Source organism: Vulpes lagopus, chromosome 13, assembly GCF_018345385.1.
Source record: "Vulpes lagopus strain Blue_001 chromosome 13, ASM1834538v1, whole genome shotgun sequence".
Taxonomy (NCBI): domain Eukaryota; kingdom Metazoa; phylum Chordata; class Mammalia; order Carnivora; family Canidae; genus Vulpes; species Vulpes lagopus.
In genome coordinates, this window is record NC_054836.1 from 12,813,529 (window position 1) to 12,838,490 (window position 24,962).

The following is a 24,962-nucleotide window of genomic DNA, read 5'->3' on the forward strand; positions in this document are numbered from 1 at the left end:
TTTTTAAAAGTAATTTCTATCCCAGATTCTAAAATGGGATACATACTCTGGGAGTGGGGGAAGTGGACTGAGCTATATGAGTTATTAGTATCCTCCTTTAAATGAATCATCTTACCTAAAGCAAGATCTCCTTGGTGCATACTATAAATTCATAGACAATAATCTTATTCTTATGAACAATTACAACCCAATACTTAGTATTCTGTTAATGATTGGATAGTTGATAAAGCAGGGTAAACTTGTTTTTGCCTAGATTATATCCAAACTCCAAAGTTAAAATAAGTTCATGTACAGGGATGCCTCAGTGGCTCAGCGGTTGGGCATCTGCCTTTTGCTCAGGTTGTGATCCTGGGACCCGAGATCAAGTCCCACATTGGGCTCCTGCGAAGAGCCTGCTTCTCCCTCTGCCTATGTCTCTGCCTCTCTCTCTTTCTGTGTCTCTCATGAATAAATAAATAAATCTTTAAAAAAATAAATTCATGTAAATTGTCAGTATGTTTCTGACACTCTGGATCTTAAGAAATTGGGGGAAAAGGCTATAGTTTTAAGCGTCTAGAACTTTTCTCATTTGTTGTCAGAGCACAATTGTTACTCGGATTCTTTCATGTGAGGCTTTTCTGGGTTTCTTGGGGTTTCCCAATCTCAGAGTTCCAAGACTGGCATCTTCTGGCATGGGTGATGCTCTCTGATCAGCTGCTGGTAACTCTTCTCGGCTTTGGCTTCTGAGAAATCTCAGCCTCTCTCTTCTGAGAAGGCCAATGGACAGGAAGCCTTCTTGTATGGAGTCCATAAAATGGCTTTGAATCTTGCTCCAATTTTGTTTGTCCTGAAGCTGAAGAGTATAAATCACCTGTGACTGAGTTTGAACATAAGATTTTTTTGACCCATACCTCTTAGATCCAGGGATATAAAATTCTACCAGTCTCCTGTGAAAATCTCCCTTTTTGAAGATTCTCCTTTGAGTTAATTACCAAAAACCAGAATCTGATCCAGGCCTATAGAAACTCCACTAGCTGGCACTCTTCAGTCCCTTTTATCTATAGATCTGTAAAATCTGTCAAAGTTTTATCATCCTTACTTCAAAATGGATCCTTAAACTTGATGAATGCTCTGTGATATTTCTATGCCATGTCCTTGGATTACTCATTAGTGTTCGAACTGTATAATTTTAACAATCCCCTATTTGAATTTTTCCATTTCTTGATCATAATGGATTTTTACTTATGCTCATAGTGCTTTTATATGCCTCTTCACTTTTCATTGTTCTAGGAACACAGCTTTAATCTTTTAAATTCTATTGCCTTTGAATTTACCTTGTACAGATTTAGATATCTATTATCTGTCCATAAATGGTTCAGAGGAAAAAGAAAACAAGGAATCCATTTAACCAATCATTATCCTCTGGCTCTTACCAACTTAAAATGGATAAATGCTTTGGCTTCAACACACCTCTCCCAAAGACCAAAGAAAACACTTAACATCCTCTAAGTCTGGTGATTTTGACAGAGAAAGTCTAAATCAGAGCCTGTGGAATAAAGCCCGGGCATGTTCAATATCTGAATGCTATCAGGACAGATCTCTGAGGCATCCCTTTTGTGAGATACAATATTCTCAGAGGCTATGGTTTTTCTTTCTTAATGGGCAGCAGCCCCCTGTCCACTTGGCCCTGAACCATCCACCAGCCTGACTCTCTAAAGCTGAGGCTACACTTAGGATAGAGATGAATGTGGATTTTGCAGGAGATCTTGACAAAAATAGTTTTAGACTAATTTATAAGCAGTTAAATATAGTTATAAATTGAGAGAAAGAGAAAGAGAGAGGACAGCGATTTTTCCTCTAACTCATACCATTACTAAAGACAACCTCATTGGAGGAAGGATGACTCATTTTTAGCAAGACACCAATAACTTGCAGACCAATTGAGTTATCCCCCAGATACACAGGATGTTTGCTTCTTTTCTTAGTGTCTCTTTGTAAATCTCTTCCCATGAAGAATCACAGGGGAAGGTGGCAAGATGAAAACATGATGGTAAGAAAAGAACAATAGACAGAGGGCATCATTCCACCTTGACCGTGCCTCCACAGCTACGCAGCCTGGGTCCTCAGTGCCCCAACGTGTGAAGTCAATGGGTCTGACTCATGTCTCTCATGTGCTAGGACAGTTCCATTATCAGGGGAAAAAATGGTTCCTTTTGCCTATTTTCTAATAATGCCTTTTTATAACCTTTCCAATCACAGAGTTATCTCATGTATTTGAAAGAACACTTTGGACACAATGCTTAAGTCTATATTTTTCCTACTGAAAGAAGAACCTTAAAAAAAAAGGAAGAAGAAGAAGAACCTTAATTTTTCTAACCACCTGGGGATCATGACTGGAGGTTTGGAAAGTTTCTTAGGCAGAGGCTAGAGGGCAATCAGTTGAGGGCTATCAGCAGTCTATTTTGTGAGAAATTCACTCGCTGGCCAAGATATGAACTGCACCAGGTAATCCCCACAAGTCCACTCTGGCTCTCAGATTTCTTCTGCCACAGATATCATACTGCAAAGTTTTTATCTAAAATGTCTCACCCACACACCACCACCACCACCACTAGACACTTTGTGGAATTAGAAACCAACTGCATTTGCCAGACCAAACAGACAGGATTCAGTTTTCCAGTTGCAGACTAGTAGGCGGCCCTGTTAATTTCCTATTCCCTCTAAATTTCCTGAGATACATAGAGAACATACATTGCCCCTTTTCTCCTGTCCATCCACTCTCTGTTAAGACCTCCTCATTTTCCCAGGGCTAAGGGTTTTGTGACATTTCACAGGGCTTCAGAGCCCCAACCAATATCACTACTACTCAAGTCTCCTTTGCCTAGTTTGCCAAGATGCTTGGCCAAGAGAGAATCCTCTGGGGGTGGCATCCCTTCCAAACTGCCAAAGTCTGCTTTCTGAGACTTTTTGGTCACAGCATACGAGATTTTTCAAGGCAAGTGCCTCGTTAGCACCTTCCTCCCTCTTTGGGAGATCTCAAAGCTCCCCCACTCCACCCCCAAAATTGCAAAGTAAATCCTCTTCAAAAGTAGCCTGAGAAACCAGTGAGAAACATCTCCTCACTTTGAGTGGGAAATCTCTATTCAGCTCCAAAGCTAAAAAAAATCTAATTATTTCAAAACAAGCTGCTGTTTCTCATGTTCTGATCCCAGAGCTCCCTCTCGTGACCTAATGGGGAACTGATTCAAGCAAGAACCGAAGGTTTTTAGTAGCACGCAAGGTTGTTGGTTTCAGGCAGTTCCCTAGAGCAGTGGTCCTCAAACCTCAATGGGCATCATCATTATATATAAAGTTATATCCAATATGAGTGAAGGGCTACATTGTAGGCCAAGACCAAGCTAATTTCAAGCTAATTGAAATGAGTTTTTCAGAAAACTGAAATGCAGAACAAAGTTTGAGAATTTGTCTCAGAAAAAAAAAAAAAAAAGATAAAGAAAAAAGAGACACCAAGCCAAATCCCCAAAATACCAAAATGTGAATTAAGATTAGTAGTTCCACAGGGCACCTCAGTGGCTCAGTGGTTGAGCATCTGCCTTCAGTTCAGGGCGTGATCCCAGGGTCCGGGGATCAAGTCCCACATCGGGCTCCCCATAGGGAGCCTGCTTCTCCCTCTGCCTGTGTCTCTGCCCCTCTCTCTGTGTCTCTCATTAACAAATAAATAAATCTTTTTAAAAAATTAGTAGTTCAAGAATTTTAATATGCATCACAATTGTATTGTGTTTTTAAAAATAATATTTTAAGTAATCTCTACCCTCAATGTGGGGCTCAAACTCACAACCCTGAGATCAAGATTCGCCAGCTCCACCAACTAACCCTCCAGGCACCCCAGAATTGCCTTGTACTTTAGAAAAGTATTCCTCTGCTCAAGAGATTCTTTTGGTTTCAGGAAAGATCTAGAAATTAATTTTAATTTATAAAGTAGAAACCCTGAAGTATTGTGCCACAGGTGATCTTGAGAAACCCTAGCAAAGACAGCTAAGTTCTGTAAGTAGAACAAACTGCTAGAGGTCAAAGGAAAACTTACCTTTCCTCTCCTCACAAGGAAAAAAAAATCAAGTTTCTAAATGTTATCATTTCACATCATGAGACTATTTTTTTTATTACCTTGAAAACCAGAACCCACCTTGGGAAAGTGAGAGTGATATACTTTCAAAAGGACAGACCTCATCTTTAGTCATATTATCTGCATGAATCAGAGCCCTAGAGGAGGCTTTGGAAGCCATTCAGGGAGACTCCATGAAGCCAGACTCAGCCAGGTTAGCTGCTAAGTCTGAAAAAGGACATTGTAGGTGCTACCATAAATAGAAGAAGCATCTGAACACAAAGCTCTGTGGTGGGATAGTAGGGAATAATTAAAGAAACCCTAAACACACCTTCTCATAAACAAAGTGTGTTTTTCTGCCTTTACTCTAGCTTGGATGCTGGCACAGGGATTCTCCACCACATGATGCTCTTAAGCCTCAGGCTCCTTCTCTCTCTATCACTGAGGTCTATTACCTTTTATTATGTTCTCCCCTCATCATATACTTTTCTCACCTTGAAAAGGTGAAAAGAAAAAATTATTCCTAAATCTATGAGAATCAGAGAAACACAGTTGGTGAAAGGTAAATATTGGTGTACTTTTATGACCCAAAGTAAATCCACAGTATTGTTACCACTGCAAATATTTTTAAGATGCCCAAGTAGTTGACACAATGCTTAGACCACTGATTTCCAATACTGCTGTGACATAAGCAGTATAGCTTAAAATTTCTCAGGGGTTATCATGAAACTATCAAAAACAAACTAAGTCAATCATTTTATTTTTAAAAAAATATACACTTTTGAAAGCTTGATGGAGAAAAACCCGCAAGTCAAACTGTGATCCAAAGGTACCTTAACTCTACACAAAGATTACAAATAATCTACATACAGAACAATGAATAAGTGTAAAAAATGAAAATCAGCAGACATTTAAGTGTCACTCACACCAAGAAAGCAGTAGGTAAGTTGACAGTTTGTAGTCCACGAAATTGCTTATGTTCTCCTAGTGTTCCCACCCAAGTGGACTTTATTAGTCAGACTGAGACTGTGGAGAGCTGTTGCCTCAATGCCAGCAGGGTAAATGAACGGTATTATGTATTCAGCAGATCAGACTCTACTTTGGTGATTCTGGCACCATTCATCAGAACATGGAGGAGGTGGGGAGGGTTTATAATGCAAATAATCTATCCAGGCCCCTTTGATCTTACAGAGAAAGAAACCATGATTCAGTGGATAGATTACTTCCATCTAGATCACCCAAGTAGTTCACTGTTGATGAAGAACTATAAGCCAGGTTATATATAACCCAGCTTTTAATGGAATTGGTCTAAACAGAATGAATAAATATAAGGATATAAACACAATAATTATATAATACTTAAATAATTTTCAAGACAATTAGACACTCAGACAAACAGGATGAGAATATGTCATTGAGGAGACTGGGAAGTAATGAGATTGGCAAAGACCTATTCTTAAGAGATGCTCAGCACATCCCCACCACAAAAATCGACATATTCTGTTCTCTTTATGCTTTGCATTCATAGAGAGTATGTTTTAAAATAGTAAGATTCTGGAGAGTTTTGCTTCTTCACAATAAATACAAATGTGAAATAATCACATAGTAATAAGAATACCTGGGGACTGAAATCACTCCTGCTCCTGGCTTAGTAGGATTGCACCTCATTTTCACAGCAGTTGACCGGCCATTAACACAAGACGTTGTAGTTGTAGAAGACCTATTGCAGGACAAATGTCATTTTACAGAACAGACGGGACACAAATCACAAAGACATAAATATCCTGTGTGTAACTGTTCCCACACTCTATGCAACAATGAAAAAGAAAAATGTGTCCAAGTTCACTAATTTGGAATTTTAATGCAAACTGAGCTCATTTACTTTCACTGCCTAGGAAGAGTTAACTATTTTCTCAGATAAAGTGCTTACTATTATCAAAGTGTTTAGTCAAGTTACCATAATCATAATCAAAGTCATAATAAAAAAATTTTTTCAAAGAGAGATAAGTTGTATCTACTTTTGCTGATGTTGAGATGTGTGAATTACAAATACTGCCTGGAAAAGGAAGTAGAGTCTATTATATATGTATATATAATATAATAATCTATTATATATATAATAATTTATATTAAAAATATATGTATATAATATAGATAAAATATATAGAAAAACAGGAGCAGATAAAAAAAACAGAAAAATATATATAATCAGAAAAAGATATATATTTATACATATCAGAACTTATGTAACACTTACAAAATAATTCACATTTCCTACTTTATACTAAGTTCTCTATTTAAGAACCAATCACTGAGTATCTATTAAGTATATGCTACTATGCTAGGCACCCTGAGGAGACATTGTTTTGACTAAAATAGTCAAGAGAAGCAACATCTTCACTTACTTATAAAAGAAATGCACATCTGGTATTTGGCTAGGGGGAACTGGGAACATATCTTCTTTTATATTAATATTTTGCAAAGTAGTTTCAACTGTCACTCCTAGATGACAATAAAAAGAAGCTATTAAGAAATATCGAAAAATTAGGTTTATTTAGTCTCTGTGTATCTGAATATAAACAGCTTTATTCTGATACTGTCATTTGACCAGAAACATTTTATTAAATCCTTGTATTCATGGTAAGATGAGGAACCATTCCAAATTCTATAGAATGAAAAAGAGTCTACTCCCTAGCTTTGTAATTTTGCTTAAGTCATTTCACATCCCTGAGTCTTATGTCCTAATTCTATAAAATGCATGAAATAATTGAGATGATCTCTGAAGCCCCTTCCAGCTCTAACATTTCAACATCCTAACATTATTAAAATTCTCAGCTTCCGATGAGTTTTGTTGCACAAGCTGGGCTATTCTGTTAATACAGCTTTTCAATAAATACAGACATATATGAGAAAATAAAAATTCTTGTGCCCAATAATTTCCAGAAAGTAACTCCAAAGTTTGCCTAATCTAGAAGTCAGGCATTTTTCCCATCCCTTGGAGGCAAAATGACAGCAGAACCAAAATGCAAACGATAACAGCAACCTCTCCTTCTGATGGAGCATTCTGAGGCTGGGCACAAGCTTAGTAACTGACCTTGGTGCTGAAAATTAAAACTAAAATTAAAATTAAATTCCTCTGGGGTCAGTACAATTGGTCCTCAAATCTGCTATACATTAGAATCAAGAAACTTTTTAATTGTCATACTATTATCTGTTCTATCACCATTCCAAAGTTTCTAATGAACTTGATCCCTAAAAACCACTAAGAGGTCATTCTTGAAACTTACCTATGCCTTCTAGTCCACAAAGATAAAAAGGACAGACAGGTAATAAAGCTCAGTACATTCACCTTTGTTAAGTGTTACCGGCTTACTTTCGATATGAGAAAAGATGATGAAAAGTGATGGTAGATATTATGATTTAGATTTATACAATATTTACTATTCTTTTGTTTATAAGTTTTGGTTTCTAAACTTACTTGCTTCTTAAGCTCCTAGAGAATTTGATGAAAAGTACAGACTCTCAAAAAAAAATCTTATCACATATGAGTTAATGCATAAATTCAGAAGATGCTTGCACTCACTTAGAATGATCAATAGATCTCAACTGTAGGGGCTTTTTAACCATGTTTCAAAGTGATGATTTAGAATTACCTGTGGCCTTCATCAGTTATGGCAAACACCAACACAATGACAAGTTATTAGTACTGTAATTTTAGAATAACTGCATGAATTGAATATAGAAACCAAATGAAGTTTACCTAGAAATGTATCTGCCAGAATGATGGACTGTGATGATAAGGCTGCTCGGAAACCCTTACTTTCAGAAGGAATAATAGTTGACTGGCATATATACGCTCCTACCAAATTCGTGTAATCATCTGACCCTGCCACCATTTCCTTTATTGTGAAGTCAGTTATATTGTTGGTACAGAGAGCCATCTTCTTCCCCTAGGAAAACAAAATCATAAAGAGGTTTCACAGAAGAGTCAGTCTCTACATTAGATCTCAAAGAGCCCGTGACTCTAATACAGCAGTGGCTGTCTCCTCACTGCAGAGATTCTGCTTTAATTGATATGGTGTGAGGCCCAGGCACTGGCATTTTTTAAAAAAGCTCTTGAGGAATTCCAGTGTTTAGCAAGGGTTGTGTGTCATTTAAGTTATAATGAATATAGAAAGTCAAGACTGCACTGCTCCTCCAACTACAAGCATCATTTGTGCTGGATGAAAGCCATCTAACTTAAGGAACTAAATGCTATCCATGAAACTTTCAATTCATAGGATAACAAAGCATTCAAAGAGACCAGATAACTCCTGGTGAAGGTGTTAATGTCAAAGAAAAATACTTGCTCTCCCTTCTCCTTTATTGGTCTATTGTGGCAGAAAGGTAATGTGAAGCCTGAAGAAGAAAACATAAAAGTCATATTGCAGCAAAATCCTAGGACACCATCTAAATTCTTAATAGTTGGTCACTGCAAGTGTCTTATTCACCTACTCATTTTCAATGATGTTTAACTATTCAACTACACAAGAAGTTGAAGGGAATATAGGAGTTTACTTTTTAAACCATTTAGTCAGTTAGATTATATAATTTATAAAAACTGGAAGACTGCATAAATATATGATAGTCCAACTGCTAACAACTATAGCTTTATAATTTATATGAAGGAATGTATAAAGGGAAAAACGAAGATGATTTTATTGGTCTTATATGTAGAGTGAGCACATATGGGCGCAAAGAAAAGAACAAGATTTATCTTTCTTAATGCATCCAGCAGTCCAAACTTACAAAATTTTCTCCCTCCACTAAGCCTTCTTATTGCAATACAGGTACAATATATTATTATTAAGCTTAAATTAAATTGTTGAAGCCAAGAAGAAAACAATGGAAAAGATCAGAGAGAAACTATTGAGGAAAGAAAGAGGAAAACAATAAAAGGAAAGGAATGAGAATAAAAAGGAAAGGAAGAGAAAGAGGACAGAAAAGATGAGGGGACAGAGGGAAGGCATAAGGACAAAAAAAATGTAATACATAATGAATCTCATTCACTGCTCTACTCAGTATTAGCAGAATAGGTATTTAATATTTGTTTACTGAATGAATGAACTGAGTGCCTAACCAATTGAGCGTGTTAGATCACTTCCTGTAAAATCAGAACATGACAAATACTATACCATGTAAAATTTATAGATATTTTTGAATAAGAATGTCTGTGGTCATCAGATCTCTTTTTATTTCATTGGCACAGCATCTCATAATGAAGACCATTGTAAATATTGGAGTTAATATGGAAAGAAATATGGAGGAAATGCCTTATTACATTTTCAGCTTTGCTAATGGTGTATACACATACTTTCCAGCCCTAACCTCATAGATTTATAAAAATATTGGGCATATAGTCCTGTAACTCTTCCCATTACCAGCATTAATTAAGGTTCTGCTTCTTCCCACAGAAAAATTAGATGCCATTATTAATTAGCAGACACCACCTGATCAGCTACATTTGTCCCCTGTTTACCTCTTTTTTTTTTTTTATTTTGGACAAACTTTCTCACAGAAGTATTTTTCTTTTTAAAACAGAAAATGGACAATATTAAGAACAATAAAACTTTCTCAAACCAAAACTGCCTGACTAAAAATAGGTGGGATTGACAGCCTAAACCACTACAACAAAAATGAAAGATCCTTAAAGTACCTACACCCTAACTCCTAGCTCTGGGATTTAATTGGCTGGATAAGTACTTTATCCACCCACTTTCTGGGTAGAAAACCAGAAAAGGCTTGGCCCTGCTGGAGAATGCTAACATGCTAGGAAGCAACACAAGATTTAAGTAATCACAGCTCAGTTTCTGACATTTGACTGTTAGTTTCCAAAGGGATTTTACTGCGTCATCAACAGAGAAAATATCAACTCAATCAAAGCTGAAATACAGCTCCATCTCATTTTGACAGCCAGAACTCACCTCATGCCCACATAAACTAATATTGAAGAAATGGAAGTATTTGGTTCCTTTGGAGGTAAAGCTGGGTCCATTCATTAATGAGCCCACACTGCTGAGGTTGCTGAAGTCATAGTGCAAACTCTGATTTTCTTTTTCATGGTGGAAAAAGCAGTCACTATAGCAAACTGAGTGGTCCTTTGATTAAAGATAAAGAAATAAAAAAATATACAGCAGAAAAGAAAGTATTAGCCTTGATGAAAAATGTGTTTCAGAAAAGGTTATAGGCTTAAAAACTCGGTAATTTTGTCTTAGTTATATTTTATCACATAAATATAGAGAATTTCCAAACACTAACTAGATTTTCTGGGGCAGAGTTCAGAAAAATCAGCATTTTAAAAAAATAAGTAACTTATTCTAAGACCAGTTTCTTGTAGAAAGGTATTTTAATAAATAGCCAAAAGTCCCTGCTATGCCAGTTTCAACAGACAATAAAACCACTTTTTTCTTCACCCATAATATAGCAGCAATCTTTGTCCTTAAAATATTTTAAGATATACTTGCTGATCTCCATATATTCATATGTACAACATACAGAAGGAGTTCACTCACTCTACCTTAACAGAATATACAATAATCAATTTTAGTATTTTTGGAAAGCATTCTTATTTGGGTGTTTTTCTTAATATGTTATGTCCCCAGGAACTAGGGCTTTTATGGCTCATATTAAGTGTTTAAGTGCTTAGTAACTGTAACAGGAGAGAAAACAAGAAAAAGAATGAAAAGGCAATTTCTAAATGGAACTAGCAACCTTGTAGTTCCTGGAGAAACATTAAAAGGATCTTGTGAGTTTCTTTGTTAAAGTGTGCTTTCCTAGGGATATCTGAAACAAATACTCACTTACCTGAGTGCTTCTACTCCCAGGCCCACATGGAATACAAGCCTCCTTGCCATAGACCTGATGTATGGACAGGTATGTGTCTGGTGGACACTCCTTGCACTGGTTGGTTTCTTTCTCAATGTAGTGGCCTGGGGGGCAGGGGACACACGATGAGCCCGACTGTTCAGAACCGAGGGCACAGGCACGGCATGAAGACGCCACCCCATCAACTGCATTAGTGGCAGTGATAGAATAAATCTTCACCATGTCATTGATGAACCGTCTATTCTAAAAAGAGAGCAAAAAGTAATGAACTCTGCCTTGAGACTTAGTTGTACAACCAGATTGTTTTGTGCTGATATCACCAAAATAACTAAGCAGAGTGTTCCAGCCTAACAGCTTATAATCAATAACAGATTAATATTATTTCTTCTTAGTTCTTTTAAAAAACAAATCTTAACACTAAGAGCTAATTTCCATAGCAATGGAGTTCCAGGAGTTTAGCCACAATCACTAAGAGATCTGTGATAATTGGTACAAACTCAGGCATATTTTATGTTAGCAATGTAGCAAGTGGTAAAGCCTTGGATGAGGGATTAGTCTTGAAAGACCAGGACTCTGGTCCTTACCAAACACTAACTGTGATGCCATCACACCACCCCTTTGGGCCTTCTTCTCCCTTTCCAGTACTCTCTTTAACGTATGTACAGATATCTACTAAAAGGAAGCATAGTAGAGAGCAAAACCCTGGATCTTTCTATAATTTTCCTTCTTGTGACAATGAGTCAAGTAAGATCTAGTTTTCACCAGGCAGTGGGTACTACTTTATCAGTATAGAGCAGAGCTACCCTACTTAATGTTTTTTGTCTGGGTAAAGACAACAGGAAGATGAGGAAGCATTCCACAGCACATTCATGCCCCGTATGATCATAACCCAAATGCTCGTCAAGAACAATTAGAATCAAGTAACATTTGGGAATGGTTCCCCAATGAAAGCCTGAAGAGAAAAGAGAAAATGTTCTGCATTTGCCACCACAGCTCTAAGTGGTTTACCTTATTTTCACCTTGGCAAGGTCCTGTCTATGGAGATTCACAAAAATAACAGTCCTGCTACTATTGAAACATACAATGGAACTTATTTAGCGGAGGATTAAGGTCTACTCTAGTCGGGACAGTAAAAGAAAATAAATAATTCTGTGTGTTAACCCAATTGTGTGTATATACATGCTCTCCAGGTTATAAAAGGAGACATTGCCACAATTAAATAATAAATCAATACCAGTTAATGACTCCAGGACAAATGTCAGATCATTCACAAAAAGAAGATGGTCACCAGCCTTCTCAAAGTCTTAGAAAGCTTTAAAAATGTGTTTTTAAATAACTACAAGATTAGATTTTCTCTCTCTTAAGCTTTCAGCAAATATATCTGTTTAGCATAAGAACAATCCAAAGACACATTGTGTTATTTCATTTCATACATTATTACTCTCAAAAAACATATATACCATTTTTATACAAACCCACTCCATAACCAAATACTACTCAGGCATCAAAAAAATGAAATCTTGCCATTTGCAAGGACATCGATGGAACTAGAGGATATTATGCTAAGTGAAATAAGTCAATCAGAGAAAGGCAATTATCATATGATCTCACCCATATGTAGAATTTAAGAAACAAAACAGAGGATCATAGGGGAAGAGAGGAAAAAATAAAACAAGATGAAATCAGAGAGGGAGACAAGCCATAAGAGACTCTTAGTCATAAGAAACAAACTGGGTGTTGCTGGAAGGGTGGGGGAATGGGGTAACTGGGTGATGAACATTAAGGAGGTCAAATGATGTAATGAGCACTGAGTATTATATAAGACTGATGAATCATTGAACTCTACCTCTACCAATAATACATTATATGTTAATTTAAGTAAAAATTTTAAAAAGACAAATCCACCCCATAACCAATAAATGATTGATCCACGTTAATAAAACTAAGTCTTTTCCTCCAAGAGATTTGAGTGATCATTTTGTACAAATTTCCATTGGAAGCATCATCTTTGTATTAAAGAAAAAAAGTGCTTGGAACTTACATCTTGACCCTGATTCGTTCTCTGGAATGCCCATGTAAATGTAAATGTTGCATTCTTGAAGATGATGTGGGTATAAGCTTGTTTTTCTTTGGTTCCACCCCATGATTCCACCACATTGGTACTTTTTCTATTAATATCCTAATATATGGTAGAAAAATATAAACAAAAAAAGTACAAACTCAGTATTAATATATGTGTATACATTACAAATATGTGTCTTTACTTGGACCCCTGTAGGGTCAGTGAATATTTATCTGCAGAGCACGGAACCCTAGAACCCTCAAAACTTCCCTTCAAGTCTACACAAGCACTCACTAGCTTAGTAATTACAACTTTTCCACCATACTGTCAATATAACCTGAAAGAGGTCTCAAATTAAAATAGGTTTAAGGATGTGTGTGTGTGTGTGTGTGTGTGTGCCTGTGTGCATGTGACCCTAGTTGAGGAAATACACACTTTGAAGGGAAAACATAATTCCTCAAACTTCTCACAGTAAACTTCTAGGATTCTCACAGAATAGCAAGGTTTTCCATGTGTGCCTTGAGAGATTCTGATAGGCAACTCTTGCACAGGAATTCTAAGTTCCTCCTGAATTATACTTGCAACTTCCCGGCTTCCCTAACTTAACATTAACATTACTCAGAATTTTATTTTAAGTCCATAGAATCTTCTTCTGCTTAAACCTGAATTCCAAAGGAATTTGTCTAATATTTTATTTCTGATTTCCTTAGCTAAATTTAAGATTTAGACTATCCTACAAATGTGTTACATTGCAACCAATATGCTGTCATTAATGTGATTAGAAAGCAAATAAACTAAGTCAACCAAATAATGTAATATGCATCTAACTAATTTGAAGTGAAAACCAAAGCTATCCTTGAATTTTCTAATTGGTGGTCCTTGCAGAAACCCTAACAGATGTCTTAGAAATTTGGATGGGCTTCTGTTACGTTATCTAGGATGTGGACAATATGGTGGTATGAGCTCAAGATATATTTATTTCTTTCTATGATATAAACATAGGAATCAAATATTATATAGTAATCAAATATGCTGTAAAGAGATGTGTCTTGAGTTCACACCACAGACCGGAATAACAGATTGTGCTTACCATACATTACAGAATTCCCCACATCACCAAATGACCAAACCACCAGACGTACCACTTCCTAAAAGAAGCTCATAATAGACAGACGGTGCTCTGTTAAACATCATCTTTCTAGATGTTTATTCCAATAATAAATGGAATGTATTGCATTACTGCAAATAATACCATCTTACCTTGGTAAAACATCTAAGATTGATTTACGAAAATAAATAACTGATCCTTACACTCAGGAGTGCCTGGTCAAGTGAGAGACAAAAGCAGCAATACAGTCACATAATTAAATCAGTTTTCTTAAAGAATTTTAGGAGCACAATGGACAAAGTGGCTAATCTTACTTAAAGGATTAAGAGAATGCTTCCCAGAAAAGGTGAAGTTTGAGCAGCCCTTGAATTATAAGTAGGAGTTCACCAAACCAAAGAGCAAAAGGAAAAATGCCATTCTGGCTTGGAGTACCAAGGCATGAGAACTGAAGAATGGGGTGTTTCTCTAACAAATTCAGGGACTCTAAAGAGGTGTGAGCAATATGGTAGACGTGGTAAACAGAAGCTAGGCAAAGAGTACAAAAAGCCATACTGATGCCATGCTAAGAAATTTTAGGTATATTCAGAGGCAACTGGTTCTCAAATCTTAGTTGATGTTAGAACAACACTCATGGCTGGCTAAAATACAGGTATCTCAGCCCTAGAGCTTCTTATGAAGACTAGAAGAGGGCTCAGGAATCTACATTTGTAACAAATTCTCAGATGGTGCTGGTCCAAGGAACAAACTTTAACAGCCACTGCTGTAGGCAGTAACAAGCCAGCAAGGGGAAGGAGGCAGATTTGTTGTGGATGCCTCCACTATTGTTTTTAGGTTTATAAAAATAATTTTGGTGGCAGCATATATGAGAGAGAATTTAGACAAAAAGAATACAAATAATGGGAGTGTGGACCTCAGCAATGACACAGAGTTTAAAAAAGAACCAACAGATTACAGAAACAAGGAGGCAGAGCTGGGAATTGATGATTTATTGGTTATTTGTGGTGTATTAAATGCATGTGTTAAGATTATTCACAATTTTCTTTTACTATGACAAAGTCCTTTTTTTTGGAAGAAAATAGTCTGCCTTCCTTTAAGCTGGTAGTAATCACAAATAAATATTTAAATCTTCATTGAACTTGTATATCTGGAGGAAACTTAATAGATTGCTAACTACTAAAACACTATGGGGAAAAAGTAAAAACAATGTCTATGAAGTCACTACTTACAGTGCTAAAATCATAGGCAACAACCTTCTAATACCCACATGAGGTCTTAATAAATTTTGTATTGCTACTTTTCCCAAGCTAAGAGTTCAAATGCACAAGGCATCTAGAAAAAAATGGGCAAAATTATGACATGAACATGGTAAAGTCCTTTGTCCACATTTATGAAATTTAACAGTGAAGTCTTCTCTCTTCCCAGTGCCCTATCCCCCCATTATTTTCCATCCTCACTTATTAATATAGCTTCTTCCCTCCTGCTGGTTTGAACTACACAATGGTTATTAGAGGAGAATTTTCACTGTGCTGGTGACATATCTTTATGAAGCAGTTTTTACCAGACTGATAGTCACCCAAATCCCTTTGCTCAGACCTCCCCCATGAGGAACACAAGCTTTCCTTGTGGGCTGTACTGCACATTTCTTAATGACTTCTTTAGTTTTTTTTTTTAATTTTTTGAAGGACCTACAAATGGAAGAAAAATGGCATTTTTATCTCAACTTTCATGAATGAATGGACCCTTGAAAGAAAATGTTAAGCTTAGAAACCCACCTTTGAAAGCCCCTCCTTCACTTACCACCATGAAATACAGAACACAGTCAGCCGAACAGAGGGTCTCAAAGACAAATGTTATTCTTCCCAGTTCAGAACCCATGGCTCCAGTCATAGATGTTGGTGGTCTATTTGACAGATTAAAATTACAATACTTACAATATATCTAAATACAGTATTGAACAAAATTAAGTCACTTTTTCCATTAAGCAGAAAGCCATGCTCTCCTCTTCCCCTAATCAATGGCTCCCCACAGCCACAACTTCTTCCTTACTCAATCTCTGCATGCCCAGACCATCCCAGTAAGGAGTCTACACAATCATGGTAATATGCTTGAATCTCCTGTGGTAAATATTACCATCTATCCTAAAGCAAGAAAAATATGACTACTGGGAAACTTCAACATAGGAAACTGAAGCAAAAAGTGATTTAAAGAGTTGTAACATACTAGATTTCAGGTAAAATTGAGACAAAACTACATTTATCAACCAAAAGATACCCCTCCAAACAACTTGGACAAAGACCTCTTCATTAAAAGCATACAAGAATCACGGTTATTATAATATTTGGATAGAGTTATTGTTAAAAACTTTCAAGCTTCATCTAAGTAATATATGACTAATAGTTACAGTTTCTCAATCACCAATTCTACAGATATTCTTAAATGTAATACATTATCCTACAACAGCCTGTTATTTGGTAAGTCCATCACAACATAACCATATTTATGTAGGCAGTCCTACTTCATCTATTTCTATAGGGACACAGGCATGAGGATTCTAACAGAAAGGAATCAGAATTGGTTTTCCTTACTTAAATCCGGGGATATGCAAGTTTAAGATCAGGTAATCATTATCTGAACCTCCAGCCCCACTCTGGATATGATCTCCAGCCACCTCCCAACCTGGAAATGAGATAAGGCATCTTTATCAGTAAAAATCCCATTGCTCTTTAGGGTTAAAAAAAAAAGGTATTAGTGTTTGTGTTCAAAGTTAGAAAAACTCCAAAATAATTCCCTATGTTTGTACTGCAGTTGCTAATTGCATGCAGAGGTAGACTCCTAATATCATAAAGGCATTCCATATGATTCCCCAGAAAGAGTCAAGTAATACATATTTTTGCACAGAAGTTATTTAATAGAAAAACTAACAACAGTTTTCTCAATTGGGCTTTTTCTTTAAACTACAACAGATGGTCTTTATCCATTCTAATAAATTAAGATGGAAAATCTTAGTCTTCAGGTAACCAAGGGAAACTAGAAATTTTAAATTACTTAATGAAGATTTAGAGTCCAGAGTTCTTTCCTATAGTTTGCTGTTCCCTAATTTACAACTCCTGTTCTGCATTCATTCACTTATTTATTAACTCAAGTGGCATTCACTGAGTGCCATGAATCATGATATGCTCTAAGGTTAGAAAGACAAGACTGGGTGTCCCCTCACTGAGGAGTCAGTAGAATATAACAGAGAGAAGCACATGCTAACAACTGTCAAGAGAATGGGGAGGCAGAGCTGCACATAGAAGGTGATGGGAACTCTGTTCCCTGCACAGAAACAATAAACATATCATAGACTGAAATGGTCACATTAAATGAAAAAGGACAAGTATCCCCCACATGCCATTATTTATGTGTTTTATATAAATATAAATATTTATATTTATTATTAAAATTTTGAAACTACAGAAAAATTAAATATGACAAGTATACTTACTTTTAATCCCATCACCCAGAATAAAACTACTGCTAACATTTTGAGGAGTTTCTTTTTACTAACTTTGGATAAAGAGGTTTTAACATCATTGAGGTCTTATTACTGACATTTTGTGTCATGGCCTTATATGTTAACACTATTGCATATGTATTTGTATGCATAAATACTTAAACATATTCATGACTTAATAGTTTATCATGTAGACAGATATAATTAATGCCCATAATTTGCCAGATCTCACTATTGGACTTCCCTCCTTTGACCACACATCCAGTTTAACCATTTGGATTATTTTTACCCTTTAGGTACTAAAAATGACACTGCAATAATGAATCTATTTTTTGTAAAGCTTTTCTATATTTTTTTAGAAAAGAATCCTGAAAGAATTATCAGGTAAAATAAAAATATGTTTAAACTGTTTTGTGCTATTATGGTGATTTGGAAAGCAATGTGTCAAGGAGGAATATTTATTAATGGTAAAACTAAATGAAAAGAAAATGAAGCAATTCATACTTCCCTGAAACTTCCCACTTCCAAGTGATAGGCTCTTAACATTTCAATGTATTTCTTTTCAACTTTTTCTAGTGTACACTTTAGCATACCATAGATTTTTTAAAAAGATTTTATTTATTTATTCATAGAGACACAGAGAAAGAGAGAGGGGCAGAGGCACAGGCAGAGGGAGAAGCAGGTTCCATGCAGGGAGCCTGACGTGGGACTCGATCCAGGGTCCCCAGGATCAAACCCTGGGCTGCAGGCGGCACTAAGAAATAAAGGCATTCAAATCGGCAAAGAAGTCAAACTCTCTCTCCTCACAGATGACATGATACTGTACATAGAAAACCCAAAAGACTCCACCCCAAGATTGGTAGAACTCATAGAGCAATTTGGCAGTGTCGCAGGATACAAAATCAATGCCCAGAAATCAGTGGCATTTCTATACACTAACAATGAGACTGAAGAAAGAGAAATTAAGGAGTCAACCCCATTTACAATTGCACCCAAAAGCATAAGATATCTAGGAATAAACCTAACCAAAGAAGTAAAGGATCTATACCCTGAAAACTACAGAACACTTCTGAAAGTAATTGTGGAAGATGTAATGAAATGGAAAAACATTCCATGCTCATGGATTGGCAGAATTAATATTATGAAAATGTCTATGCTACCCAGAGCAATGTACATGTTCCATGCAATCCCTATCAAAATACCATGGACTTTCTTCACAGAGTTGAAACAAATAATCTTAAGATTTGTGTGGAATCAGAAAAGACACCAAATAGCCAGGGGAATATTGAAAAAGAAAACCAATGCCAAGGGCATCACAATGCCGGATTTCAAGTTGTACTACAAAGCTGTGATCAAGACAGTGTGATACTGGCACAAAAACAGACACATAGATCAATGGAACAGAATAGAGAACCCAGAAATAGACCCTCAAGTCTATGGTCAACTAATATTTGACAAAGCAGGAAAGACTATCCAGTGGAAAAAGGACAGTCTCTTCAATCAATGGTGTTGAGAAAATCGGACAGCCACGTGCAGAAGAATGAAACTAGACTATTCTCTTATACCATACACAAAGATAAACTTAAAATGCTTGAAAGATCTAAATGTGAGACAAGATTCCATCAAAATCCTAGAGGAGAACACAGGCAACAACATTTTTGAATTGGCCACAGTAACTTCTTGCAAGATTCATCTATGAAGGCAAAGTAAACAAAAGCAAAAATGAACTATTGGGATTTAATCAAGATAAAAAGCTTCTACACAGCAAAAGAAACAGTCAACAAAACTAAAAGACAACCTATAGAATGGGAGAAGATATTTGCAAATTACATATCAGATAAAAGGCTAGTATCCAAAATCTATAAAGAGCTTATTAAACTCAACACCCAAGAAACCAAAAATCCAATCATGAAATGGGCAGAAGAAATGAACAGAAATTTCACCAAAGAAGACATAAACATGGCCAACAAGCACATGAGAAAATGCTCTGCATCACTTGTCATTGGAGAAATACAAATCAAAACCACAATGAGATACCACCTCACACCAGTGAGAATGGTGAAAATTAACAAGACCGGAAACAACAAATGTTGGAGAGGATGTGGAGAAGGGGGAACCCTCCTGCACTGTTGGTAGGAATGTGAACTGATGCAGCCTCTCTGCAAAATCATGTGGAGGTTCAACTCAGCAAGGAGGTGCCTGCGACTCAGCAATTGCACCACTGGGTATTTATCCCAAAGATACAGATATGTTTAAATGTCAGGACACCTGTACCCCAATGTTCACAGCAGCAATGTCCACAATAGCCAAACTGTGGAAGGTGCTTCAATGTCCTTCAAGAGATGAAGGGATAAAGAAGATGTGGTCTATATATACAATGGAATATTACTCAGCCATCAGAAGGGATGAATACCCACCATTTGCTTCAACATGGATAGAACTGGAGGGTATTATGCTGAGTTAAGTAAGTTAATCAGAGAAGGACAATTATCATATGGTTTCACTCATAAAGGGAATATAAGAAATAATAAAAGGGATAATAAGGGAAAGGAGGGGAACTGAGTGGGAAAAATTAAAGAGGGCGACAAACCATGAGAGACTCCTAACTCTGGGAAATGAACAAAGAGTTGCAGAAGGTGAGGTGGGCGGGGGGCTGGGGTAACTGGGTGATGGGCAATCAGGAGGGTACTTGATGGGATGAGCACTGGGTGTTATACTATATGTTGGCAAATCAAACTTCAATAAAAACAAATGAAAAGAAAAAAATATACATCACCTTTTATCTTCACTTCTGTATTGTATTTTTCACATTACTATGTGCTATTCTAATATCACACACTAATACTGCAGAGATATCTATCTTTCAAATTAATAATTGAACATTTCTGAAAATTATCAAAAATCTCAATTTTAGCCTCAGTGTAAAGGAGGGAACAAGGGCCTCCAAAGAGTATTGTCCTGAGAGTTCTCTAAATGATCAAATAAAAGTTCCAGATAATCTTTACTAGTAAGTGAATATACACACACACACACACACACACAATCAATGCTTTTATGAGTTCATTCAATTCCCTGGCCTTCCCAGTCTTATTTTTCTTCCATAGATTTTTTTTTTTAGATTTTATTTATTTATTCATGAGAGACACAGAGAGAGAGGCAGAGACATAGGCAGAGGAAAAAGCACACTCCTCACAGGGAGCCTGATGTGGAACTCAATCCCAGACTCAGGATCACGCCCTGAGCTTAAGGCAGACGTTCAACCACTGAGCCACCCAGACCTCCCTTTCCATAGGTCTTAACTTTAGGAACACAAACCCTCATGGATTTATGGTCAAGTAATAACTACTATATTTTTTTCTTCTCCCTTAGGATAATTTCCTAGGATTATTGGTCAAAAAAGAGAATATTTCATAAGGTTTAATGTATATTAAGGCTTTCTCTTTCCTTCTCTCACTCATCTTTGTAACCAACATTATTCAAGGGCCTAGTATTTTTCAATCTTTACTTTCATGTGTTTACCTCACTTCCTACATCCCAAGTATATTAATTTCAGATAGGCACTGATTTAAAACAGATGTAATTTAAAAGAATTTTTTAAAACAACAAAAACATAATATGGAGAAAAAGTGAGCTCATAAAAATTGCTAATGAGATGATAAAAGTAAAAAGATGCATTTTGGCATAAAACTCTAGTATTTGTAACACTGGTTCCTAGTGTCTGGTTTAGAAATACACACAAAGAGACGGTTACTCATTCAACCAGCAAATATTGCATAACAACTAAGTGCTAGCCCTTCTCAGGTCTTAAAATATTAGAACAAATGAAATTTATCCACAATCTTATTGAACTGCCACATTTTTAAGTTTTCAGTAAGTGAGAGTTAAATATATTTTGTACACACAGTCATAGATTTCATAGGGAAGGAGTTAGAAATTATTACACTTCTCAACACCACTCAGTCCTGAGCCAGATTCAAACAATCCGGGCAGAAATGCTGTCATACTACTCTTCAAAATGGCAAGTGACTTAGATTTCATTATATCCCTTGGTGATCTATTCCGGAATTTATAGCCATAAATGGTGATCCTCAATATCTACTTCAAAGCTGACTCCAAAAAAATGCAAAATAATCTATACTGTTACGGAAAAGTCAACTGGCTGTGACACCACATTTACTATTTCAATGTGAAGGTTAGAAGATAGACAAGTAGCCAACTGATAGGAATGAAGTTCCTCATACTGGTATTTGGTATATTTTTAGAGAGCTGAGTCCAAGAATCTACTACCCAAATACACCCAGTAGGCTGATTCTAAACTCACCATTCATTCCATCGCACTTTGAATTCCCAACATTAAAGCAGGAAGTTTTCATGTTGCCAGGAAGGACATTCCACCATTTATATTCAAACCCAAGTGCAGGTTCCATTCCTGCTGGACAAGGCCTACATTCTAGGAAAGACACATGAAATAAACCATTATAGTTAAAACGCATCTGGCCATCTTCCTCTTCCTCTATCCTAAGTACTACTAAATTTTTTTATTAGCAGAGAAGGAAGTGCGAAGGAGAGATAGTAGAGCATCAGTTCCTTTAAGAATTAATAATTTTTTCTAAAGCAATCTGGAAGAGAAAATATTTCTGGATATAGTTTACCCATATACACTTGACTAACATGTAAAAGGAAAAGGATCAGTAAAAAATCTTTTAAAATTATTTTCCTTCATTTCTGAGAGTAACTGCTAACATCAAATCACCCTCCACAAGAGGGGTAATCTGAAACTAATTCTCTTATATGTGACCTTAGAATCAGTTCCCTTTACCTCATGAACAATGAGATATTTCAGCCTTCCTATTGGTTATTAACAGAGTATTAGACCATTGAATTATGGACCCATTACTTGAAATTCAAAATATTGGCTATGTTGGAAAATGATACTGGGAATTGAGAAGTTTGGAAAGAGTAAAGTTTATAAATAAGCCTGATTTAAATTAATATCTGCAACAATGAAACAGAAGAGACCCTTCCAACCATTTCCAAATTTACCCAACATGCTTTGTATTAATTATGTCATTTAAGAGAAATGTTCACTGAGCAAACACTTTTTGATACCAAAGTGCAGTAGGACACATTTTTATATAACCTGCTCAATAATAATGATTTAGATATTATCATCCACAATTTTATGACCGGGAGAATTGAATTTCATAAGGTTTAAGTAAGTTGGATAAATCACACTAATGGTCATCTGTGGGATGTGAATTTAAAACCAAGTCAATCAGACTCTTAAGTCCTTCTTATTTATCGAAGCCTCGGGAAAGTAAGAGGATGGCACGGCTACATTCAAGTGAGATGACTACAGCTGAAGTGCATTGTAATTCTTGTCTACCAAAATTAAAACAAATTCTGCAGCACTTTCTTTATTATTAATTAAAAACTAAAATCCCAACTATACACCCTGAAACAATTAAGAGACTATCTTCACTGCTATATGATTAAAATGAGTGATTTTTGCTATTACTATAGCACAAAATGTGATTTACTATTCCAAAGCTGATTTAGAAGAGGTTATATTTTATGCTTGTATTAATATATGTGTACACACTTACTACAAAAGGAGTGTCTATCCTTAAAACTTAATATGGTGGAATATTTTTTAATCAACATTCAAAGGCAGAATGAGCTGTTCCATGAAGAGAGAATTACTGTATTACACAAAATGCCAATAAAAAGCTACCCTTGTGGTATGTTAAAGAAGCCACTGCGATTTCACAATTCATTACGATATTTCTCATTTCTTCTTCAGTCTTTGTGAGATAAGTATGCTTTATAAAGAAGTCTTCCATAAAAACAATGAAGAACAAGGTCGCAATGGTCCAAAAAGATTATTTTGCTAAAGGTCCATTTCTTGGACCACTTGGCATCCTACCCTTTGTTCCATCCGAAAATGTTCCAGGGGGGCAGGGATGGCAAGAAGATGATCCATTGTTATAAAATCCAGGGTTGCAAGGTGGACAATCCTTCTTCTCTCCAGAAGGGGGCAACCTAATAGCATCTGTGAGATCCTCCCGGCAGATTTTGGGCTCTATCCACTTGTACATAATTTGTGTCTACAGAAAGAAAAAGAAAAGCTTTCAGGTCATATATGATGCTTTATTTACCTCAAATTTCCATTAATAAAAACATTAAACAGAAAGCCTAGGAAAAACCAAATAGTGAAAGAATAGAAGAACCAGGTAAAGAAAATCAAAACAATTAGCAACAAAATGAGACAAAAAGAAAAAAACTTTGGTGGGACTATGGTCATTACTTCCACATGTTTTTACTATGAGCTGTAAGTGGGCTTTACTGCATCCATACAGCACATTCATCATCATGGAATTCTACTTTAAAATATAGATACATGATTATAACCCTTACTCTTGTAACCTTTCATTTACTTTATTCCATAATGACATATGGTTCTATGCAGAGACTACATTTTCCATTTAGAAACTTCCACTACTCCCTTCCTTTCCTTCACCCTCAATACCTGTCGCAGTGGCTAGCACAATATGATCACAAAAGAAAAGGTATACATTTTTAAAAAGACTATGTCTAGCTTCACATGTCGATCCTGTCATTTCACAAATACATGTGGTTGCTCTCTGAATCTTTTCCAATACCCTGATGTTAGACACAGGAGCCATAGATAAAATATTTCTAATTCTGAGCCCTGTTACAAGTGCTTCTAACAACAAAAAATTAAGACATCTACTTTCAAAGACAGAAGTCTTTTAAACCTTGTCTTTTCATTCTCTCTCAACATATACACATATTCCTACACGACACAAAATACACAAGATAACTATAACCCAGCCAAACCCAGAAAACTATGATTATAAAGTTACTCTCATTGTGAAACCAGAAAAATTAAATGGTGTAGCCATTTCATCAACAAAATCAACAGGCTCAGTAAAAATAAGAATGTATTATATTTTATTATGATTTTTTTAAAGATTTATTTATTTATTCAGAGAGAGAGACAGAGACACAGGCAGAGGGAGAAGCAGGCTCTATGCAGGGAGCCTGACGTAGGACTCGATCCCAGGTCTCCAGGATCACACCCCGGACTGTAGGCGACACTAAACCACTGCGCCACTGGGGCTGCCCAAGAATGTATTTTAAATGCAAAGGGATAAATAGTTTCATAACTATAGTTTTTAAAAAGAGACTTTGTTTCCTTCAATAGACATATAATCCAATGGAAGAATGCATTCTCCTTTAAAACATCTTTTGTAATAATAAGTCTATTATTGGGATGGGAAAAACAAAATTTAAGGCAATTCTCTATAGCTATTTTCAGTTAGTAGAAAAT

The 24,962-nt window shown here is 36.1% G+C and overlaps 1 protein-coding gene across 4 annotated transcripts in view; it reads right to left on the reverse strand.

Moving 5' to 3' along the window:
* Positions 1-24,962, reverse strand: part of ELAPOR2 (endosome-lysosome associated apoptosis and autophagy regulator family member 2) — a 171,072-nt gene that overhangs the window by 22,563 nt on the left and 123,547 nt on the right. For 3 of the 4 annotated variants that reach the window (XM_041728275.1, XM_041728273.1, XM_041728274.1), the window contains exons 9-18: positions 23,535-23,715; positions 21,930-22,058; positions 16,701-16,791; positions 15,913-16,015; positions 12,987-13,124; positions 10,925-11,188; positions 10,045-10,218; positions 7,842-8,031; positions 6,487-6,583; positions 5,700-5,801 (exon numbers count right to left, since the gene is read on the reverse strand). In XM_041728275.1, the coding sequence (XP_041584209.1) occupies positions 5,700-5,801; positions 6,487-6,583; positions 7,842-8,031; positions 10,045-10,218; positions 10,925-11,188; positions 12,987-13,124; positions 15,913-16,015; positions 16,701-16,791; positions 21,930-22,058; positions 23,535-23,715 (1,469 nt within the window). Of the gene's footprint in view, positions 1-544; positions 833-5,699; positions 5,802-6,486; positions 6,584-7,841; positions 8,032-10,044; positions 10,219-10,924; positions 11,189-12,986; positions 13,125-15,912; positions 16,016-16,700; positions 16,792-21,929; positions 22,059-23,534; positions 23,716-24,962 lie in introns of those variants that run through there. The other variant, XM_041728276.1, reaches the window with a different exon arrangement.